The sequence below is a fragment of the Salmo trutta genome, unplaced genomic scaffold, assembly GCF_901001165.1.
Source record: "Salmo trutta unplaced genomic scaffold, fSalTru1.1, whole genome shotgun sequence".
In the NCBI taxonomy this organism is placed as follows: Eukaryota; Metazoa; Chordata; class Actinopteri; order Salmoniformes; family Salmonidae; genus Salmo; species Salmo trutta.
In genome coordinates, this window is record NW_021822395.1 from 594,866 (window position 1) to 618,620 (window position 23,755).

The following is a 23,755-nucleotide window of genomic DNA, read 5'->3' on the forward strand; positions in this document are numbered from 1 at the left end:
TGCCCAGCCATTCTAGTATACTTTATATTTAGTTTGTTGGAAAACGTAGCCATGTGCCCCAAGGTAGTCAGTTGTTGTGCTCATTGAAGGCCAAACAGGCCCATTGAGACTGAATGAGAGGATGTGTGTTTATGTCTATACACTCCAGGTCATTAAAGGGCCATGTGTAATCACACTGTAATCACACTGTTATCACACTGTAATCACACTGTAATCACACTGTAATCACACTGTAAAAATGTGATGATTTCCCAGATAATGTTGTCATAGTAGACATTCTAATAGTAAATTGGAAGGAATAGTAGATAGGAAGGAAGTCGTATTATAAGATGATACACTTCTCCCTGTCTGTGTGTGTGTGTGTGTGTTTCCCAGATATAGCACAGGAAAGGGAAGAGCTTTATGTAGCCGGTGGAAGGAGCCAGAATGGGTCACAATGCTACTGTTTAGACCTGCTGTGGAGACACTATTGTACAGTTACTAAACCCAGGGCCCTTTAGGGGTGGAAGGCTACCCTTTAGTGCAGGGCTGCCCAACCCTGGAGGTTTATACTCCAACCCTGTAGGTTTATACTCCAACCCTGTAGGTTTATACTCCAACCCTGTAGGTTTATACCCCAACCCTGTAGGTTTATACTCCAACCCTGTTCCTGGAGAGATACCCTCCTGTAGGTTTATACTCCAACCCTGTTCCTGGAGAGATACCCTCCTGTAGGTTTATACTCCAACCCTGTTCCTGGAGAGATACCCTCCTGTAGGTTTATACTCCAACCCTGTTCCTGGAGAGATGCCCTCCTGTAGGTTTATACTCCCACCCTGTTCCTGGAGAGATACCATCCTGTAGGTTTATACTCCAACCCTGTTCCTGGAGAGTAGCCCTCCTGTAGGTTTATACTCCAACCCTGTTCCTGGAGAGATGCCCTCCTGTAGGTTTATACTCCCACCCAGTTCCTGGAGAGATACCATCCTGTAGGTTTATACTCCAACCCTGTTCCTGGAGAGATGCCCTCCTGTAGGTTTATACTCCAGCCCTGTTCCTGGAGAGATACCCTCCTGTAGGTTTATACTCCAACCCTGTTCCTGGAGAGATACCCTCCTGTAGGTTTATACTCCAACCCTGGAGGATGGTATCTCTCCAGGAACAGGGCTGGAGTATAAACCTACAGGAGGGTATCTCTCCAGGAACAGGGTTGGAGTATAAACCTACAGGAGGGTATCTCTCCAGGAACAGGGTTGGAGTATAAACCTACAGGAGGGTATCTCTCCAGGAACAGGATTGGAGTATAAACCTACAGGAGGGTATCTCTCCAGGAACAGGGTTGGAGTATAAACCTACAGGAGGGTATCTCTCCAGGAACAGGGTTGGAGTATAAACCTACAGGAGGGTATCTCTCCAGGAACAGGATTGGAGTATAAACCTACAGGAGGGTATCTCTCCAGGAACAGGGTTGGAGTATAAACCTACAGGAGGGTATCTCTCCAGGAACAGGGCTGGAGTATAAACCTACAGGAGGGTATCTCTCCAGGAACAGGGTTGGAGTATAAACCTACAGGATGGTATCTCTCCAGGAACAGGGTGGGAGTATAAACCTACAGGAGGGTATCTCTCCAGGAACAGGGTTGGAGTATAAACCTACAGGATGGTATCTCTCCAGGAACAGGGTTGGGCTGTTTTAGTGCATTCTGCCCACTGAAATATAAGAACCACAAATGTTATGCCCTTGGTGGCATACTGAGATAGATACGAGTATTTCACACTGGAAACTCAACATTGCCTATTGTAATTTCACAGTTATGGAATTTAACTTATAGAATTTGACTTTGATAGAATGCCTCTTAGATGCTGTGTGGCAGGCTATGGACTGATTACAGAACTCCTCTTAGATGCTGTGTGGCAGGCTATGGACTGATTACAGAAGTCCTCTTAGATGCTGTGTGGCAGGCTATGGACTGATTACAGAACTACTCTTAGATGCTGTGTGGCAGGCTATGGACTGATTACAGAACTCCTCTTAGATGCTGTGTGGCAGGCTATGGACTGATTACAGAAGTCCTTAGATGCTGTGTGGCAGGCTATGGACTGATTACAGAACTCCTCTTAGATGCTGTGTGGCAGGCTATGGACTGATTACAGAAGTCCTTAGATGCTGTGTGGCAGGCTATGGACTGATTACAGAACTCCTCTTAGATGCTGTGTGGCAGGCTATGGACTGATTACAGAAGTCCTCTTAGATGCTGTGTGGCAGGCTATGGACTGATTACAGAAGTCCTTAGATGCTGTGTGGCAGGCTATGGACTGATTACAGAACTACTCTTAGATGCTGTGTGGCAGGCTATGGACTGATTACAGAAGTCCTCTTAGATGCTGTGTGGCAGGCTATGGACTGATTACAGAAGTCCTTAGATGCTGTGTGGCAGGCTATGGATTGATTACAGAACTCCTCTTAGATGCTGTGTGGCAGGCTATGGACTGATTACAGAAGTCCTCTTAGATGCTGTGTGGCAGGCTATGGACTGATTACAGAAGTCCTCTTAGATGCTGTGTGGCAGGCTATGGACTGATTACAGAAGTCCTCTTAGATGCTGTGTGGCAGGCTATGGACTGATTACAGAATGTGAGTGTTGGGACTTGGGATTGATAAAGTTGTTAGAGGGTGGGGTGATGATTCTGGAGACAGGAAAGAGGGGATTTAAATGGGCTGAGACCCAGGGGATGACTGGGTCACTGTTTTCCCTAGACACAGGCCCTCTCTGTCTGTCTGTGTCTGTGTGTGTGTGGTGCTCTGATCAGTATGTCTCTGTGTGAGTCCCTCTGCTCCAATCTCATCCAAACAGCCCTGCTTTTGTCCACTGTAAAGACAGCAGAAAACCCAGGCACCGATGCCCATCTGTCATTCCGTCCTGTTTCCATGTTGTGCAGTCTGATATAGTGAGGTCTCATTGTGTCAGATGGAGACTGGAGGGTTGGAGGCCATGTCCTATTTCTCTGAGTCTGTTATGCCATGATGAAGACAGAGGAACTAACACAACACCAGACAACACAATAAAACAACAAATACCAGACAAGATAACATCAGTCAGACCACACCAGACTAGATAACATCAGTCAGACCACACCAGACTAGATAACATCAGTCAGACCACACCAGACTAGATAACATCAGTCAGACTACACCAGACTAGATAACACCAGTCAGACCACACCAGACAAGATAATATCAGACTAGATAACATCAGCCAGACTACACCAGACTAGATAACATCAGCCAGACTACACCAGACTAGATAACATCAGCCAGACCACACCAGACTAGATAACATCAGTCAGACCACACCAGACTAGATAACATCAGACTAGATAACATCAGTCAGACCACACCAGACTAGATAACATCAGTCAGACCACACCAGACTAGATAACATCAGCCAGACTACACCAGACAAGATAACATCAGCCAGACCACACCAGACTAGATAACATCAGTCAGACTACACCAGACTAGATAACATCAGCCAGACTACACCAGACTAGATAACATCAGTCAGACCACACCAGACTAGATAACATCAGTCAGACCACACCAGACTAGATAACATCAGTCAGACCACACCAGACTAGATAACATCAGTCAGACCACACCAGACAAGATAACATCAGTCAGACTACACCAGACTAGATAACATCAGTCAGACTACACCAGACAAGATAACATCAGTCAGACCACACCAGACTAGATAACATCAGTCAGACCACACCAGACAAGATAACATCAGCCAGACTACACCAGACTAGATAACATCAGCCAGACTACACCAGACTAGATAACATCAGTCAGACTACACCAGACTAGATAACATCAGCCAGACCACACCAGACTAGATAACATCAGCCAGGCCACACCAGACTAGATAACATCATTCAGACCACACCAGACAAGATAACACCAGTCAGACCACACCAGACTAGATAACATCAGACTAGATAACATCAGCCAGACTACACCAGACTAGATAACACCAGACTAGATAACATCAGCCAGACTACACCAGACTAGATAACATCAGCCAGACTACACCAGACTAGATAACATCAGTCAGACCACACCAGACTAGATAACATCAGTCAGACCACACCAGACTAGATAACATCAGTCAGGCCACACCAGACTAGATAACATCAGTCAGACCACACCAGACAAGATAACACCAGTCAGACCACACCAGACTAGATAACACCAGTCAGACCACACCAGACTAGATAACATCAGTCAGACCACACCAGACTAGATAACATCAGTCAGACCACACCAGACAAGATAACACCAGTCAGACCACACCAGACTAGATAACATCAGTCAGACCACACCAGACTAGATAACATCAGTCAGGCCACACCAGACTAGATAACATCAGTCAGACCACACCAGACAAGATAACACCAGTCAGACCACACCAGACTAGATAACACCAGTCAGACCACACCAGACTAGATAACACCAGTCAGACCACACCAGACTAGATAACATCAGTCAGACCACACCAGACTAGATAACATCAGTCAGACCACACCAGACTAGATAACATCAGTCAGACCACACCAGACTAGATAACATCAGTCAGACCACACCAGACAAGATAACATCAGCCAGACTACACCAGACTAGATAACATCAGTCAGACCAGACCAGACAAGATAACATCAGTCAGACCACACCAGACTAGATAACATCAGCCAGACTACACCAGACTAGATAACATCAGCCAGACCACACCAGACTAGATAACATCAGCCAGACTACACCAGACTAGATAACATCAGTCAGACCACACCAGACTAGATAACATCAGCCAGACTACACCAGACTAGATAACATCAGTCAGACCACACCAGACTAGATAACATCAGTCAGACCACACCAGACAAGATAACATCAGTCAGACCACACCAGACTAGATAACATCAGTCAGACCCCACCAGACTAGATAACATCAGTCAGACCCCACCAGACTAGATAACATCAGTCAGACCACACCAGACTAGATAACATCAGCCAGACCACACCAGACTAGATAACATCAGACTAGATAACATCAGCCAGACTACACCAGACTAGATAACATCAGTCAGACACCACTGGAGGACTGGAGTTGGGAACCACTGTTAGGGGTACTGGAGGACTGGAGTTGGGAACCACTGTTAGGGGTACTGGAGGACTGGAGTTGGGAACCACTGTTGGGGGTACTGGAGGACTGGAGTTGGGAACCACTGTTGGGGGTACTGGAGGACTGGAGTTGGGAACCACTGTTAGGGGTACTGGAGGACTGGAGTTGGGAACCACTGTTGGGGGTACTGGAGGACTGGAGTTAGGAACCACTGTTAGGGGTACTGGAGGACTGGAGTTGGGAACCACTGTTGGAGTACTGGAGGACTGGAGTTGGGAACCACTGTTGGAGTACTGAAGGACTGGAGTTGGGAACCACTGTTGGGGGTACTGGAGGACTGGAGTTAGGAACCACTGTTTGGGGTACTGGAGGACTGGAGTTGGGAACCACTGTTGGGGGTACTGGAGGACTGGAGTTAGGAACCACTGTTGGGGGTACTGGAGGACTGGAGTTAGGAACCACTGTTAGGGGTACTGGAGGACTGGAGTTGGGAACCACTGTTAGGGGTACTGGAGGACTGGAGTTGGGAACCACTGTTGGGGGTACTGGAGGACTGGAGTTGGGAACCACTGTTGGGGTACTGGAGGACTGGAGTTGGGAACCACTGTTAGGGGTCCTGGAGGACTGGAGTTAGGAACCACTGTTAGGGGTACTGGAGGACTGGAGTTGGGAACCACTGTTGGGGGTACTGGAGGACTGGAGTTGGGAACCACTGTTGGGGGTACTGGAGGACTGGAGTTGGGAACCACTGTTGGGGGTACTGGAGGACTGGAGTTGGGAACCACTGTTAGGGGTACTGGAGGACTGGAGTTAGGAACCACTGTTAGGGGTACTGGAGGACTGGAGTTGGGAACCACTGTTAGGGGTACTGGAGGACTGGAGTTAGGAACCACTGTTAGGGGTACTGGAGGACTGGAGTTAGGAACCACTGTCTTATACTGTAATTCACCATAAACATGATCTCTCATCCATTGTGTGTGATGTCTCCCTCAGTGCTGCCCAACCCAGAGATCACCTACATGGCCTCCAGCGGGGTCATCGAGGCCAACTGCACAGCCGCAGCCCGTCCTGCAGCCCAGATGGTGTGGAATGTGGAGGGGGACAACCGGACGCTGGGGCCGTCCGTGTCCTCGTCCTACGACCAGGGGGACGGCACCACCCTGGTCACCAGCACCCTCCTCCTCCAGGAGGGCCTGCCCCACGACCTATCCGTCAAATGCATGGTGCACCACCGAGGCCTGGACTCACCCATGTCCGTCAACCTCAATGGTGAGCAGCTCAGAGAATCACATTGGCTCAATGAAGATTTATATATTAGCAGTAAATCATTAATACATGTCTTATAATTGATCTAATAAAGGTATATTAATGATACTTTTTTTTAATAAAGTGTCACCCAGATTTTTTCTGCTTATGAAGACAAGTCTGCTTAACTGCCCTCGCAATGTGACAGTGCTGGGTTCAAATATTTTTTTTTTCTTCAAATGCCATACACGGAGTGCGATAGGCAGGGTTTGCACTTTTAGGACTATTGTTTTGGGTCCATTCCGCCAGGAGAGGTCAATCAAGCCCAGGACTTGGGACCACTGTTTGAACCCAGGTCTGCATTGTGGTTCAACATGTGTAGAGTTGTGTGTTGAAATCCTGTATTGTAACACTGTCCTGATCTAGTTTTGTGATTGGATCCATTTGGGGGAGTGATTCCTAGGAAAGCTTCAGTTGCTATTCTAGTTATGTACAATTATGGCTCGTTTGATAGACCATTAAGTGCTACAGTTTCCAGGAAGTGGAAAACCAAAATAAGCATCAAGCCTTTTCCACAGTACATCTATCTCTCTTGTTGTGAAGCTCATATCATGAGTTATGGTCAAAATGAGGCATAGTTTAATGTCCTTGAAGTCAATAATGTGGTCCTGTCTGGCTCAGTTGGTCATGACACTAGCAACGCCAGGGTCCTGGCTTCGATTCCCGAGGGGTCAGATTTGTTTACCAAAATGTATGCACTCACTGTACTGTAAGTCATTTTGGAGAAAAGCGCCTACTAAATGGTATATGCTATTAAATCAAATGTTATTTGTCACATGCGCCAAATATGACAGATGTAGACCTTACAGTGAAATGCTTACTTACAAGCCCTTAACCAACAATGCAATTTTAAGAAAATACCAAAAAAAAGAAAAAAGTAAGAGATAAGAATAACAAATAATTATAGAGCAGCAGTAAATAACAATAGCGGGGCTATATACAGGGGGTACTGGTACAGAGTCAATGTGCGGAGGCACCGGTGGCCAGGTAATTGAGGTAATATGTACATGTAGGTAGAGTTATTAAAGTGACTATTTGATTAGCTGTTCAGGAGTCTTATGGCTTGGGGGTAGAAGCTGTTTAGAAGCCTCTTGGACCAAACTTGGCGCTCCGGTACTGCTTGCCGTGCGGTAGCAGAGAGAACAGTCTATGACTAGGGTGGCTGGAGTCTTTGACGATTTTTAGGGCCTTCCTCTGATACCGGCTGGTATAGATGTCCTGGATGGCAGGAAGCTTGGCCTCAGTGATGTACTGGGCCGTACACACTACCCTCTGTAGTGCCTTGCGGTCGGAGGCCGAGCAGTTGCCATACCAGGCAGTGATGCAACCCGTCAGGATGCTCTCGATGGTGCAGCTGTAAAACCTTTTGAGGATCTGAGGACCCATGCCAAATCGATGAGAATGGGGGCGTGCTCGGTCCTCCTTTTCCTGTAGTCCACAATCATCTCCTTTGTCTTGATCACGTTGAGGGAGAGGTTGTTGTCCTTGCACTACACGGTCAGGTCTCTGACCTCCTCCCTATAGGCTGTCTCATCGTTGTCGGTGATCAGGCCTACCACTGTTGTGTCATCAGCAAACTTAATGATGGTGTTGGAGTCGTGCCTGGCCATGCAGTCATGAGTGAACAGGGAGTACAGGAGGGGACTGAGCACGCACCCCTGATTGGCCCCCGTGTTGAGGATCAGCATGGCGGATGTGTTGTTACCTGCCCTTACCACCTGCGGGTGGCCCGTCAGGAAGTCCAGGATCCAGTTGCAGAGGGAGGTTTTTAGTCCCAGAGTCCTTAGCTTAGTGATGAGCTTTGAAGGTACTATGGTGTTGAACGCTGAGCTGTAGTCAATGAATAGCATTCTCACATAGGTGTTCCTTTTGTCCAGGTATGAAAGGGCAGTGTGGAGTGTAATAGAGATTGCATCATCTGTTGGTGTGGTATGCAAATTGGAGTGGGTCTAGGGGTTCTGGGATAATGTTATTGATGTGAGCCATGACCAGCCTTTCAAAGCATTTCATGGCTACAGACGTGAGTGCTACGGGTCGGTGGTCATTTAGGCAGGTTACCTTAGTGTTCTTGGGCAATGGGGCTATGGTGGTATGCTTGAATCATGTTGGTATTACAGACACGGACAGGGAGAGGTTGAAAATGTCAGTGAAGACACCTGCCAGTTGGTCAGCCCATGCTCGCAGTACATGTCCTGGTAGTCCTTCTGGGCCTGCGGCCTTGTGAATGTTGACCTGTTTAAAGGTCTTTACTCACATCGGCTGCGGAGAGCGTGATCACACAGTCGTCCGGAACAGCTGATGCTCACATGCATGTTTCAGTGTTACTTGCCTCGAAGCGAGCATAGAAGTTGTTTAGCTCATCTGGTAGGCTCATGTCACTGGGAAGCTCTGTGCTTCCCTTTTGTAGTCTGTAATAGTTTGCAAGCCCTGCCACATCCGACGAGCGTCGGAGCCGGTGTAGTACGATTCGATCTAAGTCCTGTATTGACGCTTTGCCTGTTTGATGGTTCGTCGGAGGGCATAGCGGGATTTCTTATAAGCTTCCGGGTTAGAGACCCGCACCTTGAAAGCGGCAGCTCTACCCTTTAGCTCAGTGCGAATGTTGCCTGTAATCCATGGCTTCTGGTTGGGCTATATACGTAGTCACTGTGGGGACGACGTCCTCGATGCACTTATTGATAAAACCAGTGACTGATGTGGTGTACTCCTCAATGCCATCGGAAGAATTGTGGAACATATTTCAGTCTGTGCTAGCAAAACAGTCCTGTAGTTTAGCATCTGCTTCATCTGACCACTTTTTTTATAGAGCGAGTCACTGGTGCTTTCTGCTTTAATTTTTGATTGTAAGCAGGAGGATAGAAATATGGTCAGATTTGCCAAATTGAGGGCAAGGGAGAGCTTTGTACGCGTCTCTGTGTGTGGAGTAAAGGTTGTCTAGAATCTCTAGGTAGATAGTGTGGGCTACAGTTTATCATGAGATACCTCAGGTGAGCAAAACCTCGAGACTTCCTTTGATAACGTGCACCAGCTGTTGTTTGCAAATAAGCATAGGCCCCCGCCCCGTGTCTTACCAGAGGCTGCTGTTCTATCCTGCCGATAGTGTATAACCCGCCAGCTGTATGTTCTTCATGTCGTCGTTCAGCCATGACTCTGTGAAACATAAGATATTACAGTTTTTAATATCCCGTTGGTAGGATATACGTGCTTTCAGTTCGTCTCATTTATTTTCCAGCGATTGAACATTAGCTAGCAGGCAAAGGCAGAAGGCGAAGGCAGATTAGCCACTCGTCACCTGATCCTTACAAGACACCCTGATCCTTTTCCGCGAAATCTCAGTTTTCTTCTCCAGCCAATGACAGGGATCTGGGCATGTTCGCGTGTCTGTATTATATCCCTCCCGTCCGACTCATTGAAGAAAAACTCTTTGTTTAATCTGAGATGAGTAATCGCAGTTCTAATGTCCAGAAGCTCTTTTAGGTCATAAGAGACGGTAGCAGCAACATTATGTACTAAACAAGTTACGAACAACACGGAAAAACAAACAAAATCGCACGGTTGGTTAAGAGCCGATAAGACGGCAGCCATCCCCTCCGGCGCCATCCACATCTCATGGGTTGTCATATGTATGTTGGTAAACATGGTGTGTGTGTGTGTGTGTGTGTTGCAGTTGGTCCGGCCCTCACTACTATCATCTCAGTATCCTGTGTGGCAGCCCTGCTCCTGTGCTGTCTGTGTGTGTGCCTCTGCAAGTGCTTCCTGTGCCGAGACTGTGAGTAGCCAATCAGTTTCTGATCCTCCTTGAGTCCATTTCCTGGTCGAAAAGGTGACACTCCATGGGCTTATTTAGTGGGGCGCAACAGTCTCATGTAACCTGAACATAGAGAGTGGACACAATTCTCTCATTCAGAATAGAGAACCCTGTCCATTCAATATACATTGTAATTATATCTGCAATGTTTAAAATGTTGTGTCCTACTCAATACATTCCCTAGGTGTTTTGTAAACAGTCACAAAAAGGACATTACTGCTACTTTTGTGTAGTCTCCAACACCATGGATGTGTTGTTGCCATGGTGAGGCTAATGATACCAGTGTCCTTCAGAGTCAGTAGAGAATGTCAGTAGAGGATGCCTGGTTGCTCTTTAAAAGTGCTTACCTCACCATCTTAAATAAGCATGCCTCATTCAAAAAATGTTGAACAAAGAACAGATACAGCCCTTGGTTCACCCCAGACTTGACTGCCCTTGACCAGCACAAAAACATCATGTGGCGTTCTGCATTAGCATCGAATAGCCCTCGCGATATGCAACTTTTCAGGGAAGTCAGGAACCAATATACTCAGTCAGTTAGGAAAGCTAAGGCTAGCTTTTTCAAACAGAAATTTGCATCCTGTAGCACTAATTCCAAAAAGTTTTGGGACACTGTAAAGTCCATGGAGAATAAGAGCACCTCCTCCCAGCTGCTAACTGCACTGAGGCTAGGAAACACTGTCACCACCGATAAATCTACGATAATCGATAATTTCAATAAGCATTTTTATACAGCTGGCCATGCTGTCCACCTGGCTACCCCTACCCCGGCCAACAGGACCTTGCCCAAGCCCCCCTCCCCGCTTCTCCTTCACCAAAATCCAGACAGCTGATGTTCTGAAAAAGCTGCAAAATCTGGATCCCTACAAATCAGCTGAGCTAGACAATCTGGACCCTCTCTTTCTAAAATGATCCGCTGAAATTGTTGCAACCCCTATTACCAGCCTGTTCAACCTCTCTTTCATATCGTCTGCCACGGTCATCCCCCTCTTCAAAGGGAGACACTCTAGACCCAAACTGTTTTAGACCTATATCCATCCTGCCCTGCCTTTCTAAAATCTTCGAAAGCCAAGTTAACAAACAGATCACCGACCATTTCGAATCCCACCGTACCTTCTCCACTATGCAATCTGGTTTCCGAGCTGGTCATGGGTGCACCTCAGCCACGCTCAAGGTCCTAAACAATATCATAACCGCCATCGATAAAAGACAGTACTGTGCAGCCGACCTTGCCAAGGCTTTCGACTCTGTCAATCACCTCATTCTTATCGGCAGACTCAATAGCCTTGGTTTCTCAAATGACTGGCTCGCCTGGTTCACCAACTACTTCTCAGATAGAGTTCAGTGTGTCAAATCGGAGGGTCTGTTGTCCGGACCTCTGGCAGTCTCTATGGGGGTGTCACAGGGTTTAATTCTCGGGCCGACTCTTTTCTCTGTATATATCAATGATGTCGCTCTTGCTGCTGGTGATTCTCTGATCCACCTCAAAGCAGACGACACCATTCTTTGGACACCGTGTTAACAAACCTCCAAACAAGCTTCAATGCCATACAACACTCCTTCTGAGGCCTCCAACTGCTTTTAAATGCTAATAAAACTAAATGCATGCTCTTCAACTGATCGCTGCCTGCACCCGCCTGCCCGACTAGCATCACTACTCTGGACGGTTCTGACTTAGAAAATGTGGACAACTACAAATAAAACTGACTATCCTACCGATCCTTGACTTCGGCGATGTCATTTACAAAATAGCCTCCAACACTCTACTCAGCAAACTGGATGTAGTCGATCACAGTGCCATCCGTTTTGTCACCAAAGCCCCATATACTACCCACCACTGCAACCTGTATACTCTCGTTGGCTGGCCCTCACTACATATTTGTCGCCAAACCCACTGGCTCCAGTCTTTGCTAGTTAAATCCCCGCCTTATCTCAGCTCACTGGTCACCATAGCAGCACCCACCCGTAGCACGCGCTCCAGCAGGTATATTTCACTGGTCATCCCCAAAGCCAACACTTCCTTTGGCCGCCTTTCCTTCCAGTTCTCTGCTGCCAATGACTGGAACGAATTGCAAAAATCACTGAAGCTGGAGTCTTATATCTTCCTCTCTAACTTTAAGCATCAGCAGTCCGAGCAGCTTACCGATCACTGTACCTGTACATAGCCAATCTGTAAATAGCACACCCAACTACCTCATCCCCATATTGTTATTTATCCTCTTGCTCTTTTGCACCCCAGTATCTCTACTTGCACATCATCATCTGCACATCTATCACTCCAGTGTTAATGCTAAATTGTAATTATTTCGGCTCTATGGCCTATTTTTTTGCATTACCTCCCTACTCTTCTACATTTGCACACAATGTACATAGATTTTTCTATTGTGTTATTGACTGTTTATGTGTAACTCTGTGTTGTTTTTGTCACACTACTTTGTCTTATCTTGGCCAGGTCGCAGTTGTAAATGAGAACTTGTTCTCAACTGGCCAACCTGGTTAAATAAAGGTGAAATAAAACAAAATCTAATAAATGAAAGAGTCCTGGGAACAAGCCTCTTCAGAACTGACACAGCAGACACAATGTGACCAGGGTTATGTTTGCTAAGTTATGAGTGCTTCTCATAACCCTAGTCATCTGTCTCCTACTGTGGTTGTTTCATGTGTTCTTGATGAAGAGGAGCCTTTTTGTTAGCATCGGAATGTGGCGTCACCTTCCCTGAGATCTACGATCTCTAAAAGCCAACTGTCAATCTCAGAGGGAAAAGTTAGCATCTTGCTCTATGAGTTTGCACGGTTGGACCATGTCGTGTAAACAAAAGGTAGAAGGCAGCTCTAATGTTTCATTGATTGCGACTCCATCTTGATTGCAACTCCCACTGGTTAGCATGGGAGTTGCATGGGAGTTTTGGGTCAATCACTTTAACTGTATTGGGGAAAAAACTGAACTGTATGGGAAACTTAATTGAACAATATTTCCCCTCTGGGATGAATAAAGTATTTATGATATGGGGTCAAGGCCTCGTCATCATATCTCTATGTGACTTCAGTGGACTCTCAGGATGTCCTCTGGGGCTTAGTAGAGAGTAGTAATAACAGTTGATAAAACAAATTGTTTTATCTCTTTGGTAACAAGTATCTCAAACCTCTGTGACTATCAGTGTTGTTAAAGAACACTCAGTAACAGCTGGCACAAAGCTTGAAACAAAAACACAACAGTATGACCTTCAAAATGTACACTAATGGAAAGTTACCATTCCCATATATCACAAAACCAATGTCACAAAGGTAAGGAAACATGACTCAAAAGGATAACTCTTTGAGAGTGATGACATCTTTTAACATGGAGGTGGGAGGTCCACAGGAAAGGGAAAGGGGGCACGCCAGTCCTCTGTCATCGTCGCTCCCTTGACCCTTGACCTCTAACACCTTTTCCCATGACCTCTTCAGGGCTGGGTGAAATGGAAATAATAATAGGACTTCCCAGTTCCCAGGTAGATGCAGGAAACAGAACAGATCACACAACCAACAACAGTTGCCGTCAAAGTTAGCTTTTTGGTCGGCCAAAGGAGAGAGATTTCAGGAATGGTCCATTTTTTTTGTTCTATTTCCGATTGTGAAATCCTGTGGAGACAGTTTCTGGCAGCACTAGTTTCCATTGGTATTTACCTGGCATTAAAAAGGAAATTGTATAAGTACTTTCAGGTAGTTCCTTCAAGGAATTCAACACAACAGTATTACTCAGTTTCCTACTGAGAAATCCTCCTGCCGTTTCAACATGTTTACGTCTCAACATGTTCAAACTGAAGAGGCTCATTACGCTCACTAATGATAAGATTTAGCCAATGAGAAGGAAGTGGTTCTGGGGTTACTGTGGTCTATGATAAGCAGTGGTGGGAGGGGTGAGCGGTATGTCAACTTATTCTGAGAGAGGTGTAGTCTGCAAAACACTGCTGCTGAGTCTGGCACTGAGGTGTCAAGATAAGCCAGGTAGGGTTGTGGAGGAATTATAATGACAGTGCATGAGTGTTGGCTCTGTTGGCTCATAGCCATATCTTAGAAGTGGTCTAGCATTTAGCAATAGGGACAATTTGATTTCTCAATTCTTACAGATAGGCCAAGACATTTTAAAAGTTGATCGGATTCGTCGGATCTCTTTTGCACTCTTGTAAAGTTTAAGGGTCATTGAACGAACCGTCCATGGTTTGCGTACTGCGTAGGTTTAGTAATTATTTTAGTTTCCATAGCTGATGAAAGTGTCCGACTTGACTCATAAGTTTGACCCACTGGTCGGTCAGAGCTTTCATCACGACGTTGCGCTTCCTCATTGCTGTGTTCTTACGTGATAAGAAAGGCTGGAACTGATGAGGAAGACCTCTGCCATATGGGTAGATGTGTTGAGGAGACAGATTCACTGGTACTAGTCAACACTATTTCCTGTTGAGTTACTTTTCTCAGACTGCCAGCAAAGGCTCCAAAATCAACATCCTGGAGGGCAGACATAGACATGTCCTTGTTGGTTCACCCCCTGAATCATGATGTGGATTCAAGACCACAGATGCGTCCCAAATGGCACCCTATTCCCTACGGGTCCTGGTCTAAAGTAGTGCACTATGAGTCCTGGTCTAAAGTAGTGCCCTATGGGTACTGGTCTAAAGTAGTGCCCTATGGGTCCTGGTCTAAAGTAGTGCACTATGAGTCCTGGTCTAAAGTAGTACACTGCCTGCAATTACCTGTGGGGGTAATAATTTACTTTGCATAGCTGTTTCTTATAAAGTCATTATGAGAAATATTCAGATTGGTAAATAGAATATGTGTGAGTAAATGTAACTCACTATGATTTTAATGTGTACAGAACTTAGAGGTGACACACTGTCACCCCTGCCAAAAAAACACCACAGAGGTCATTTAGATATTTTTACTAATTGAGTTTGTTTTAAGTGTTGTCTATGATTCGTGCTCCTCTCCCCCCAGAATAACAAGTGGTTGTGCTGGCTGTCCAGTGCTAGTTTCTCAGTAGAAAGGACTTTCTCTAATCCGCTACTTGGAGCCAGATTCACACAAAGGGCCGGGAGGAGGGAAGAGGGGGCAGAAAGAACCCAAAATCTGACAAACTGCCCAGTGGATAACAACGCCTCTCTTTTTCTCAAACTGTTCCTGCCGCATGCTAGCCCGGCCCTCACGCATTGCTGTGCCCTCAATGACATTGTGCAGAGTGACATGACCAATCACTTGCTGGGGTCAGAAGACGGTTTTGATTATGACGTTGCAGTGAGGTTGTTGTATCAAGAGAGGCACCTGCATCTCTGATTTCAGATGTATCTCCCACTGTGTTGTATTATAGGTCGAACAACTGTATGTCAGCGGCTGAAATTACACCAGCACTTGCGATGGAATGAGAGATGGCTTCTCTAATTGGTCTAATATAATCTCATAATTGACAATTACCTTTGTCCAATTTGAAAATGTGATATTTGTGCGTCTAACTTTCTCACTCATCATTATTCACGATTCGTTCAGGATTATCTTTAACCATGGTAGCATCCACATGAATGTAGAAGTGTTAAGAAACATTCTATTCTTATTTACAATAAAAGTGACTCAATCCATTATTTACCATTCATTTCTATTGGGCACAAAATAATCTGAAACACAACCAAAACAAACAGCAAGTGCATCCAAACAAGTTTATAGAGTCAGAGTTTGATGAAATCATTGTGTGCTAGGAATATGGGACCAAATACTACACTTTTGACTACTTACAAGTGAATTTGTCCCAATACTTTTGGTCCCCTAAAATGGGTGGACTATGTACAAAAAGTGCTGTAATTTCTAAACGGTTAAAAAATAAATAGATAAAAATACCCTCAAATGAAAGCTGACAGTCTGCACTTTAACCTCATAGTCATTGTATCATTTCAAATCACAAACAACAAAACATTTGTCACTGTACCAATACTTTTGGAGCTCAGAGATGTGGCTAGTCTGGATGGTGGAGTAGATTATTGACATGTGTGGGGAGAGACTGGGAGCAGCATGGAACCACAAGTGGGTTTCTGTGGTTCTACTATGGTTCTACTAAATCAATGGGCCAAAGTGGTGTCTGTCTGCTTCAATTACAGCTGGGAAATAGAACCCAACCCAGAACTAAAGGTATTCCAGTCAAATTCTACATTTCTATTTATGTCTACACAGAGTTAGCGTTTGTATGATAACATAGTCGTGGCACGCAGGAGACCCGGTCATCAGACATACTGTTAAAAAGTTTAATGTGTATCTTGTAGGATATGAACTTCAGCCAGTCATGCAGAAAGTAAAGTCCAGATAAGAACTTATGTTATTTGATGAAAGGGTAAGTTTGCATGGGGCACTTTTAATCTGCAACACAGGAGGAAGTGCGGGGAGTAACCATATCCTGTCCGGCACACAAACATGCTCAACCGACCTTACCTCGCCATGAGTGCAGCACTGTCGGCACAACTCTGATTGGTTGTGGGGAAGTAGGGAAGACAGTTTCAGAAACAGTCTAAGAGAAGAAGGGAAATAACAGTTTTAGTTTTATCACCTTCACGTTATCTTAACCGTTAAGCATGGTCATCTATCACCAATCTGGCAACCTGGTTAGAGATCCTCTTATTGGATGGTTAGGAGACACCTGCTGGTGGTTGCCTGTACATGTTCATTTACTTTTCAAGGCAAAGAAAGTAAAATATATTTTTTAAAGTTGATGCCTATTTTACTGATAAACCACCACTGACTATCCCACACTCACAAATGTACACTACTATGGAATTTCAGCCATGCTTTACTTCTTTTTATTTATTTTTTATTTCACCTTTATTTAACCAGGTAGGCTAGTTGAGAACAAGTCCTTTATTTAACCAGGTAGGCTAGTTGAGAACAAGTCCTTTATTTAACCAGGTAGGCTAGTTGAGAACAAGTCCTTTATTTAACCAGGTAGGCTAGTTGAGAACAAGTCCTTTATTTAACCAGGTAGGCTAGTTGAGAACAAGTCCTTTATTTAACCAGGTAGGCTAGTTGAGAACAAGTTCTCATTTGCAACTGCGACCTGACCAAGATAAAGCAAAGCAGTTCGACACATACAACAACACAGAGTTACACATGGAATAAACAAACACACAATCAATAATACAGTAGAAAAATCTATATACAGCATGTGCAAATGAGGTAGGATAAGAGAGGTAAGGCAATAAATAAGCCGTGGTGGCGAAGAAATTACAATATAACAATTAAACACTGGAATGGTAGAATGTGCAGAAGATGAATGTGCAAGTAGAGATACTGGGGTGCAAAGAAGCAAGATAAATAAATACAGTATGGGGATGAGGTAGGTAGATAGATGGGCTGTTTATAGATGGGCTATGTACAGGTGCAGTGATCTGTGAGCTGCTCTGACAGCTGGTGCTTAAAGCTAGTGAGGGAGATATGAGTCTCCAGCTTCAGTGATTTTTGCAGTTCGTTCCAGTCATTGGCAGCAGAGAACTGGAAGGAAAGGCGGCCAAAGGAAGAATTGGCTTTGGGGGTGACCAGAGAGATATACCTGCTGGAGCGCGTGCTACGGGTGGGTGCTGCTATGGTGACCAGTGAGCTGAGATAAGGGGGGACTTTACCTAGCAGAGACTTGTAGATGACCTGGAGCCAGTGGGTTTGGCGATGAGTATGAAGCAAGGGCCAGCCAACAAGACTGTACAGGTCGCAGTGGTGGGTAGTATATGGGGCTTTGGTGACAAAACGGATGGCACTGTGGTAGACTGCATCCAATTTGTTGAGTAGAGTGTTGGAGGCTATTTTGTAAATGACATCGCCGAAGTCGAGGATCGGTAGGATAGTCAGTTTTATGAGGGTATGTTTGGCAGCATGAGTGAAGGATGCTTTGTTGCGGAATAGGAAGCCAATTCTAGATTTAATTTTGGATTGGAGATGTTTAATGTGAGTCTGGAAGGAGAGTTTGCAGTCTAACCAGACACCTAGGTATTTGTAGTTGTCCACATATTCTAAGTCAGAACCGTCCAGAGTAGTGATGCTGGGCGGGCGGGCAGGTGCAGGCAGCGATCGGTTGAAGAGCATGCATTTAGTTTTACTTGCATTTAAGAGCAGTTGGAGGCCACGGAAGGAGAGTTGTATGGCACTGAAGCTCATCTGGAGGTTAGTTAACACAGTGTCCAAAGAAGGGCCAGAGGTATACAGAATGGTGTCGTCTGCGTAGAAGTGGATCAAAGAATCACCAGCAGCAAGAGCGACCTCATTGATATATACAGAGAAGAGAGTCGGCCCGAGAATTGAACCCTGTGGCACCCCCATAGAGACTGCCAGAGGTCCGGACAACAGGCCCTCTGATTTGACACACTGAACTCTATCTGAGAAGTAGTTGGTGAGTTCTAAGTGTGCATGTGGTCTTTCAGGGAAGGTTGTGTGTTTTGGGGTTTCCTCTGTTCCTGGAAATGGGTGGAATGAGTGTACTGTAGACACCCTCTATAACACAGGAGGTTGGTGGCACCTTAATTGGGGCGGATGGGCTCGGGGTAATGACTGGAGCGAAATGAGTGGAATGGTATCAAATACATCAAACACGTGGTTGCCAGGTGTTTGATGCTACCCCAGCCTCCTCTGTTTGATGCTACCCCAGCATCCACTGGTTGATGCCATTCCAGCATCCACTGTTTGATTCCATTCCAGCCTCCACTGTTTGATTCCATTCCAGCCTCCACTGTTTGATTCCATTCCAGCCTCCACTGTTTGATTCCATTCTAGCCTCCACTGTTTGATGCCATTCCAGCCTCCACTGTTTGATTCCATTCCAGCCTCCACTGTTTGATGCCATTCCAGCCTCCACTGTTTGATTCCATTCCAGCCTCCACTGTTTGATTCCATTCCAGTCTCCACTGTTTGATTCCATTCCAGCCTCCACTGTTTGATGCCATTCCAGCCTCCACTGTTTGATTCCATTCCAGCCTCCACTGTTTGATTCCATTCCAGTCTCCACTGTTTGATTCCATTCCAGCCTCCACTGTTTGATGCCATTCCAGCCTCCACTGTTTGATTCCATTCCAGCCTCCACTGTTTGATTCCATTCCAGCCTCCACTGTTTGATTCCATTCCAGCCTCCACTGTTTGATTCCATTCCAGCCTCCACTGTTTGATTCCATTCCAGCCTCCACTGTTTGATTCCATTCCAGCCTCCACTGTTTGATTCCATTCCAGCCTCCACTGTTTGATTCCATTCCAGCCTCCACTGTTTGATTCCATTCCAGCCTCCACTGTTTGATTCCATTCCAGCCTCCACTGTTTGATTCCATTCCAGCCTCCACTGTTTGATTCCATTCCAGCCTCCACTGTTTGATTCCATTCCAGCCTCCACTGTTTGATTCCATTCCAGCCTCCACTGTTTGATTCCATTCCAGCCTCCACTGTTTGATTCCATTCCAGCTTCCACTGTTTGATTCCATTCCAGCCTCCACTGTTTGATTCCATTCCAGCCTCCACTGTTTGATGCCATTCCAGCCTCCACTGTTTGATGCCATTCCAGCCTCCACTGTTTGATTCCATTCCAGCTTCCACTGTTTGATTCCATTCCAGCATCCACTGCTCTATAATGTGTCTGGATGAGTGTCACACTTGGCCAGGATGTTATGATGTTTTTGGCAGGGAACATTACATGATTTAATCACTTTCAGGAAGAATAATAAGACGAGGTTTGGTCCTGCTCCTTAAGCAAACCAGAGGAAGTCTCTACTCCGACATTAGAGTGTCAGGAAGAGGGAGTGACTGACTGACAGGGGACTGTTGTTTTGAGTTGAAACTGTGGAGTAGATGATGGGAGAACTAGCACAATAACACCTCGTTTTTGGATATGATGATGAATTAAATATCTCTCTCTCTGCCCCCCTCCTACACTCTCCTCTCTCTCTCTCTCTCTCTCTCTCTCTCTCTCTCTCTCTCTCTCTCTCTCTCTCTCTCTCATTGTGTCTCCCCCGCCTCTCTCTGCCTCCCCTCCTCCCACCCACCCCCACTTTCTCTCTCAATTCAATTCAAGGGCTTTATTGGCATGGGAAACATATGTTAACATTGCCAATGCAAGTGAGGTAGATAATATACAAAAGTGAAATAAACAATAAAAATGAACAGAAAACATTACACTCACAGAAGTTCCAAAAGAATGAAGACATTACAAATGTCATATGTATATATACAGTGTTGTAACGATGTGCAAAAGGGAAGTGCAAAAGGGAAAATAAATAAACATAAATATGGGTTGTATTTACAATGGTGTTTGTTCTTCACTGGTTGACCTTTTCTTGTGGCAACAGGTCACAAATCTTGCTGCTGTGATGTCACACTGTGGTATTTCACCCAGTAGATATGGGAGTTTATCAAAATCGGGTTTGTTTTCAAATTCTTTGTGGATCTGTGTAATCTGAGGGAAATATGTGTCTCTAATATGGTCATACATTGGGCAGGAGGTTTGGAAGTGCAGCTCAGTTTCCACCTCATTTTGTGGGCAGTGTGCACATAGCCTGTCTTCTCTTGAGAGCCAGGTCTGCCTACGGCGGCCTTTCTCAATAGCAAGGCTATGCTCACTGAGTCTGTACATAGTCAAAGCTTTCCTTAAGCTTGGGTCAGTCACAGTGGTCAGGTATTCTGCCACTGTGTACTCTCTGTTTAGGGCCAAATAGCATTCTAGTTTGCTCAGTTTTTTTGTTAATTCTTTCCAATGTGTCAAGTAATTAACTTTTTGTATTCTCATGATTTGGTTTGGTCTAATTGTCTCTCTCTCTCTCGCTGTGTCTCTGCCCCCCTCCTCTCTCTCTCTCTCTCTCTCTCTCTCTCTCTCTCTCTCTCTCTGTGTCTCTCCCCCCTCTCTCTGCCCTCCCTCCTCCCACCCACCCACCCTCTCTCTTGCTGTGTCTCTCCCCCCTCTCTCTGCCCCCCCTCCTCCCACCCACCCACCCTCTCTCTTGCTGTGTCTCTCCCCCCTCTCTCTGCCCCCCCTCCTCCCACCCTCTCGCTCTCCCACCATCAAGATTGAGATTTGACCTGGAATGGTGGAAGAAGGACTGTTTTGATGAAAACCCAGTTCTGGTCATCCAGCTAGGCCTATCAGCTCCTCAGCACCATACGCTCCATGTCTGTTAGGAGGAACAGCTCACTACAGTACTACACATCACCATACGCTCCATGTCTGTTAGGAGGAACAGCTCACTACAGTACTACACATCACCATACGCTCCACGTCTGTTAGGAGGAACAGCTCACTACAGTACTACACATCACCATACGCTCCATGTCTGTTATACACATCACCATACGCTCCATGTCTGTTAGGAGGAACAGCTCACTACAGTACTACACATCACCATACGCTCCACGTCTGTTAGGAGGAACAGCTCACTACAGTACTACACATCACCATACGCTCCATGTCTGTTAGGAGGAACAGCTCACTACAGTACTACACATCACCAACAGTTGTTTCCCCAGGCCCCACTGGGTGAACTGGACATAAACCTTCATCCCACAAGTGACAACAACATCAACAACACTAAAGCCATGTTTCTATTAACAGTAGATATAGAGACACTTATCAAAATGTGGCTTTGAAGTTTAGTCTGTCGAGAATGGTCCCAGATCAGTTTGTAATGACTTGCCAACTCCTATAGTCATTGTTACGCCAATGGCTCAACAGATCTGGGATCAGGCTATAATCGGTCCACTCGATGAAGAAAAAAAAGTCTAGGACAAAGGCCCTTATTACAAAGTGCTTTAGAAGTAGGAGGTTTTTAAATGATACGTTCGCAAAAACGTCCTAATTATACACTGTAATGTTTTTAACAGTTACAGTGTGTTTAAGGACCAGGCTGCTTTTTTGTGTAGGAGTTCTCCTGTTATTTGTTTGTGTGATTTTGCTGCTGTTATGGGGGGGGGGTTGTGGTGTTTGTGTGTGTGTGTGAGAGAGATATCTTTATTTTATGACTCAAAAACACACAAGTTGACTTCATGGGAGTTCCAGTATTAAAATAAAATTGCAACTTGCCATGTATATTACAGCTAGCTATATGACATTTAGAATACAACCAATATCATATATTTCTCATGCTCAATATTTAACTTACATATTTACAACAGGGTATGACAAAATGTCTGTCTCGTGTGTGCCTTTCCTATTGAAGCATATTCCTACCATCTGCCCATTTCAATTGAAGGTGTAATTATAGCAGGAAAATGGCTTCCATACTTTACAGCCTGTTTAAACCTCACAACAGATGTAGGAATACAAATGAATTACTACTGTTTATTAGCAATAAACTCTTCAGCATCTTCCTAAAGTCAGTATTACAAACCCTATAGTTTAACGTCACACCAAATCAGCCGACCCAAAATAGTCTAGACAACGATGGAAGTTGACGTGATTGTGTCAATGAAATATGCCATTAGATGGCAGGTTGTGTATATCAGAATAGCTTTTTAGTCCGCTGTCCCTAACGACACTGTGAATATTCCTGTTGCAGTGTCAAACAGCACTAATAGTGAGCTTCGCTGTGTGTTTCTAAATGATGCCTGAGGATTACTGGTGAATAGATCTACTGCGGCTTCAGAAAGTAATCACCCTTTGTCTTTCTCCACATGCTGTTGTGTTACAGTCTGAATTTAAAATGGATTCAATTCAGATTTTGTGTCACTGGCCTATTACAAAGTAATTAAAAATGAAAAGCTGAAATGTCTTGAGTCAATTTAGTATTCAACAAGTACATTTTTCAGACATTTTCAGACTACTAAACTATTGATTTAGAACCACAGAGAGTTACCGCAAGTCGCGAAGAAAACATGCGCTGCCTCCACTAATCCAGCACCATTTCAACATCTAATCATCTATGCTTACTGTGATCCTGCGACTACCGTTTCTCAGTAAAGTATTATGTTTATCCTTAACCACTGATTCCTGGTCTGGTCTCTTCTCTGCACCTGGGTCCAACCTCACCACGTCACAAAGACTTGAAAATGGCTGTCCAGCAATGATCAACCACCAACTTAACAAAGCTTGAATCATTTATTAAAGAATAATGCACAAATATTGTACAATCCAGGTGTGAAAAACTCTTAGACTCACCCAGAAAGACTGACGGCTGTAATCACTGGCAAGGTGATTCTAACATGTAATGACTCAGGGGTGGGAATACTAATGTAAATGCCATATTTCTCTATTTCATTTTCAACACATTTGCAAAAAATGTCTATGAACATATGTTCACTTTGTCATTATGGGGTATTATGTGTAGATGGGTGAGAGAGTGTTTCACGGGGCGGAGCAGGTGAACCCAAGTGCAGACTCCGACGTGGAGACAGGGATAAGGTATTTATTGAAAAGCGGGGGGGGGGGGATTGGGGTGCAGGCCAGGGGAAGCTTGGGCGGGTAGCAGAGAGGCTGAGGCAAGGAGAGTAGGGGCAGGGTAAGCAAGTCCAGAGC

The 23,755-nt window shown here is 45.2% G+C and overlaps 1 protein-coding gene across 6 annotated transcripts in view; it reads left to right on the forward strand.

The window, feature by feature from the left end:
• The window catches only part of LOC115182130 (OX-2 membrane glycoprotein), a 51,959-nt gene that overhangs the window by 11,979 nt on the left and 16,225 nt on the right, over positions 1-23,755 (forward strand). For 2 of the 6 annotated variants that reach the window (XR_003873627.1, XM_029743795.1), the window contains exons 6-7: positions 6,151-6,431; positions 10,135-10,236. Coding sequence is in view for 5 of the 6 variants with exons in the window: in XM_029743795.1 (XP_029599655.1) it covers positions 6,151-6,431; positions 10,135-10,236 (383 nt within the window). In the remaining variant the exon portion in view is untranslated. Of the gene's footprint in view, positions 1-6,150; positions 6,432-10,134; positions 10,237-21,314; positions 22,331-23,755 lie in introns of those variants that run through there. The other 4 variants (XM_029743793.1, XM_029743794.1, XM_029743796.1 and 1 more) reach the window with 3 other exon arrangements.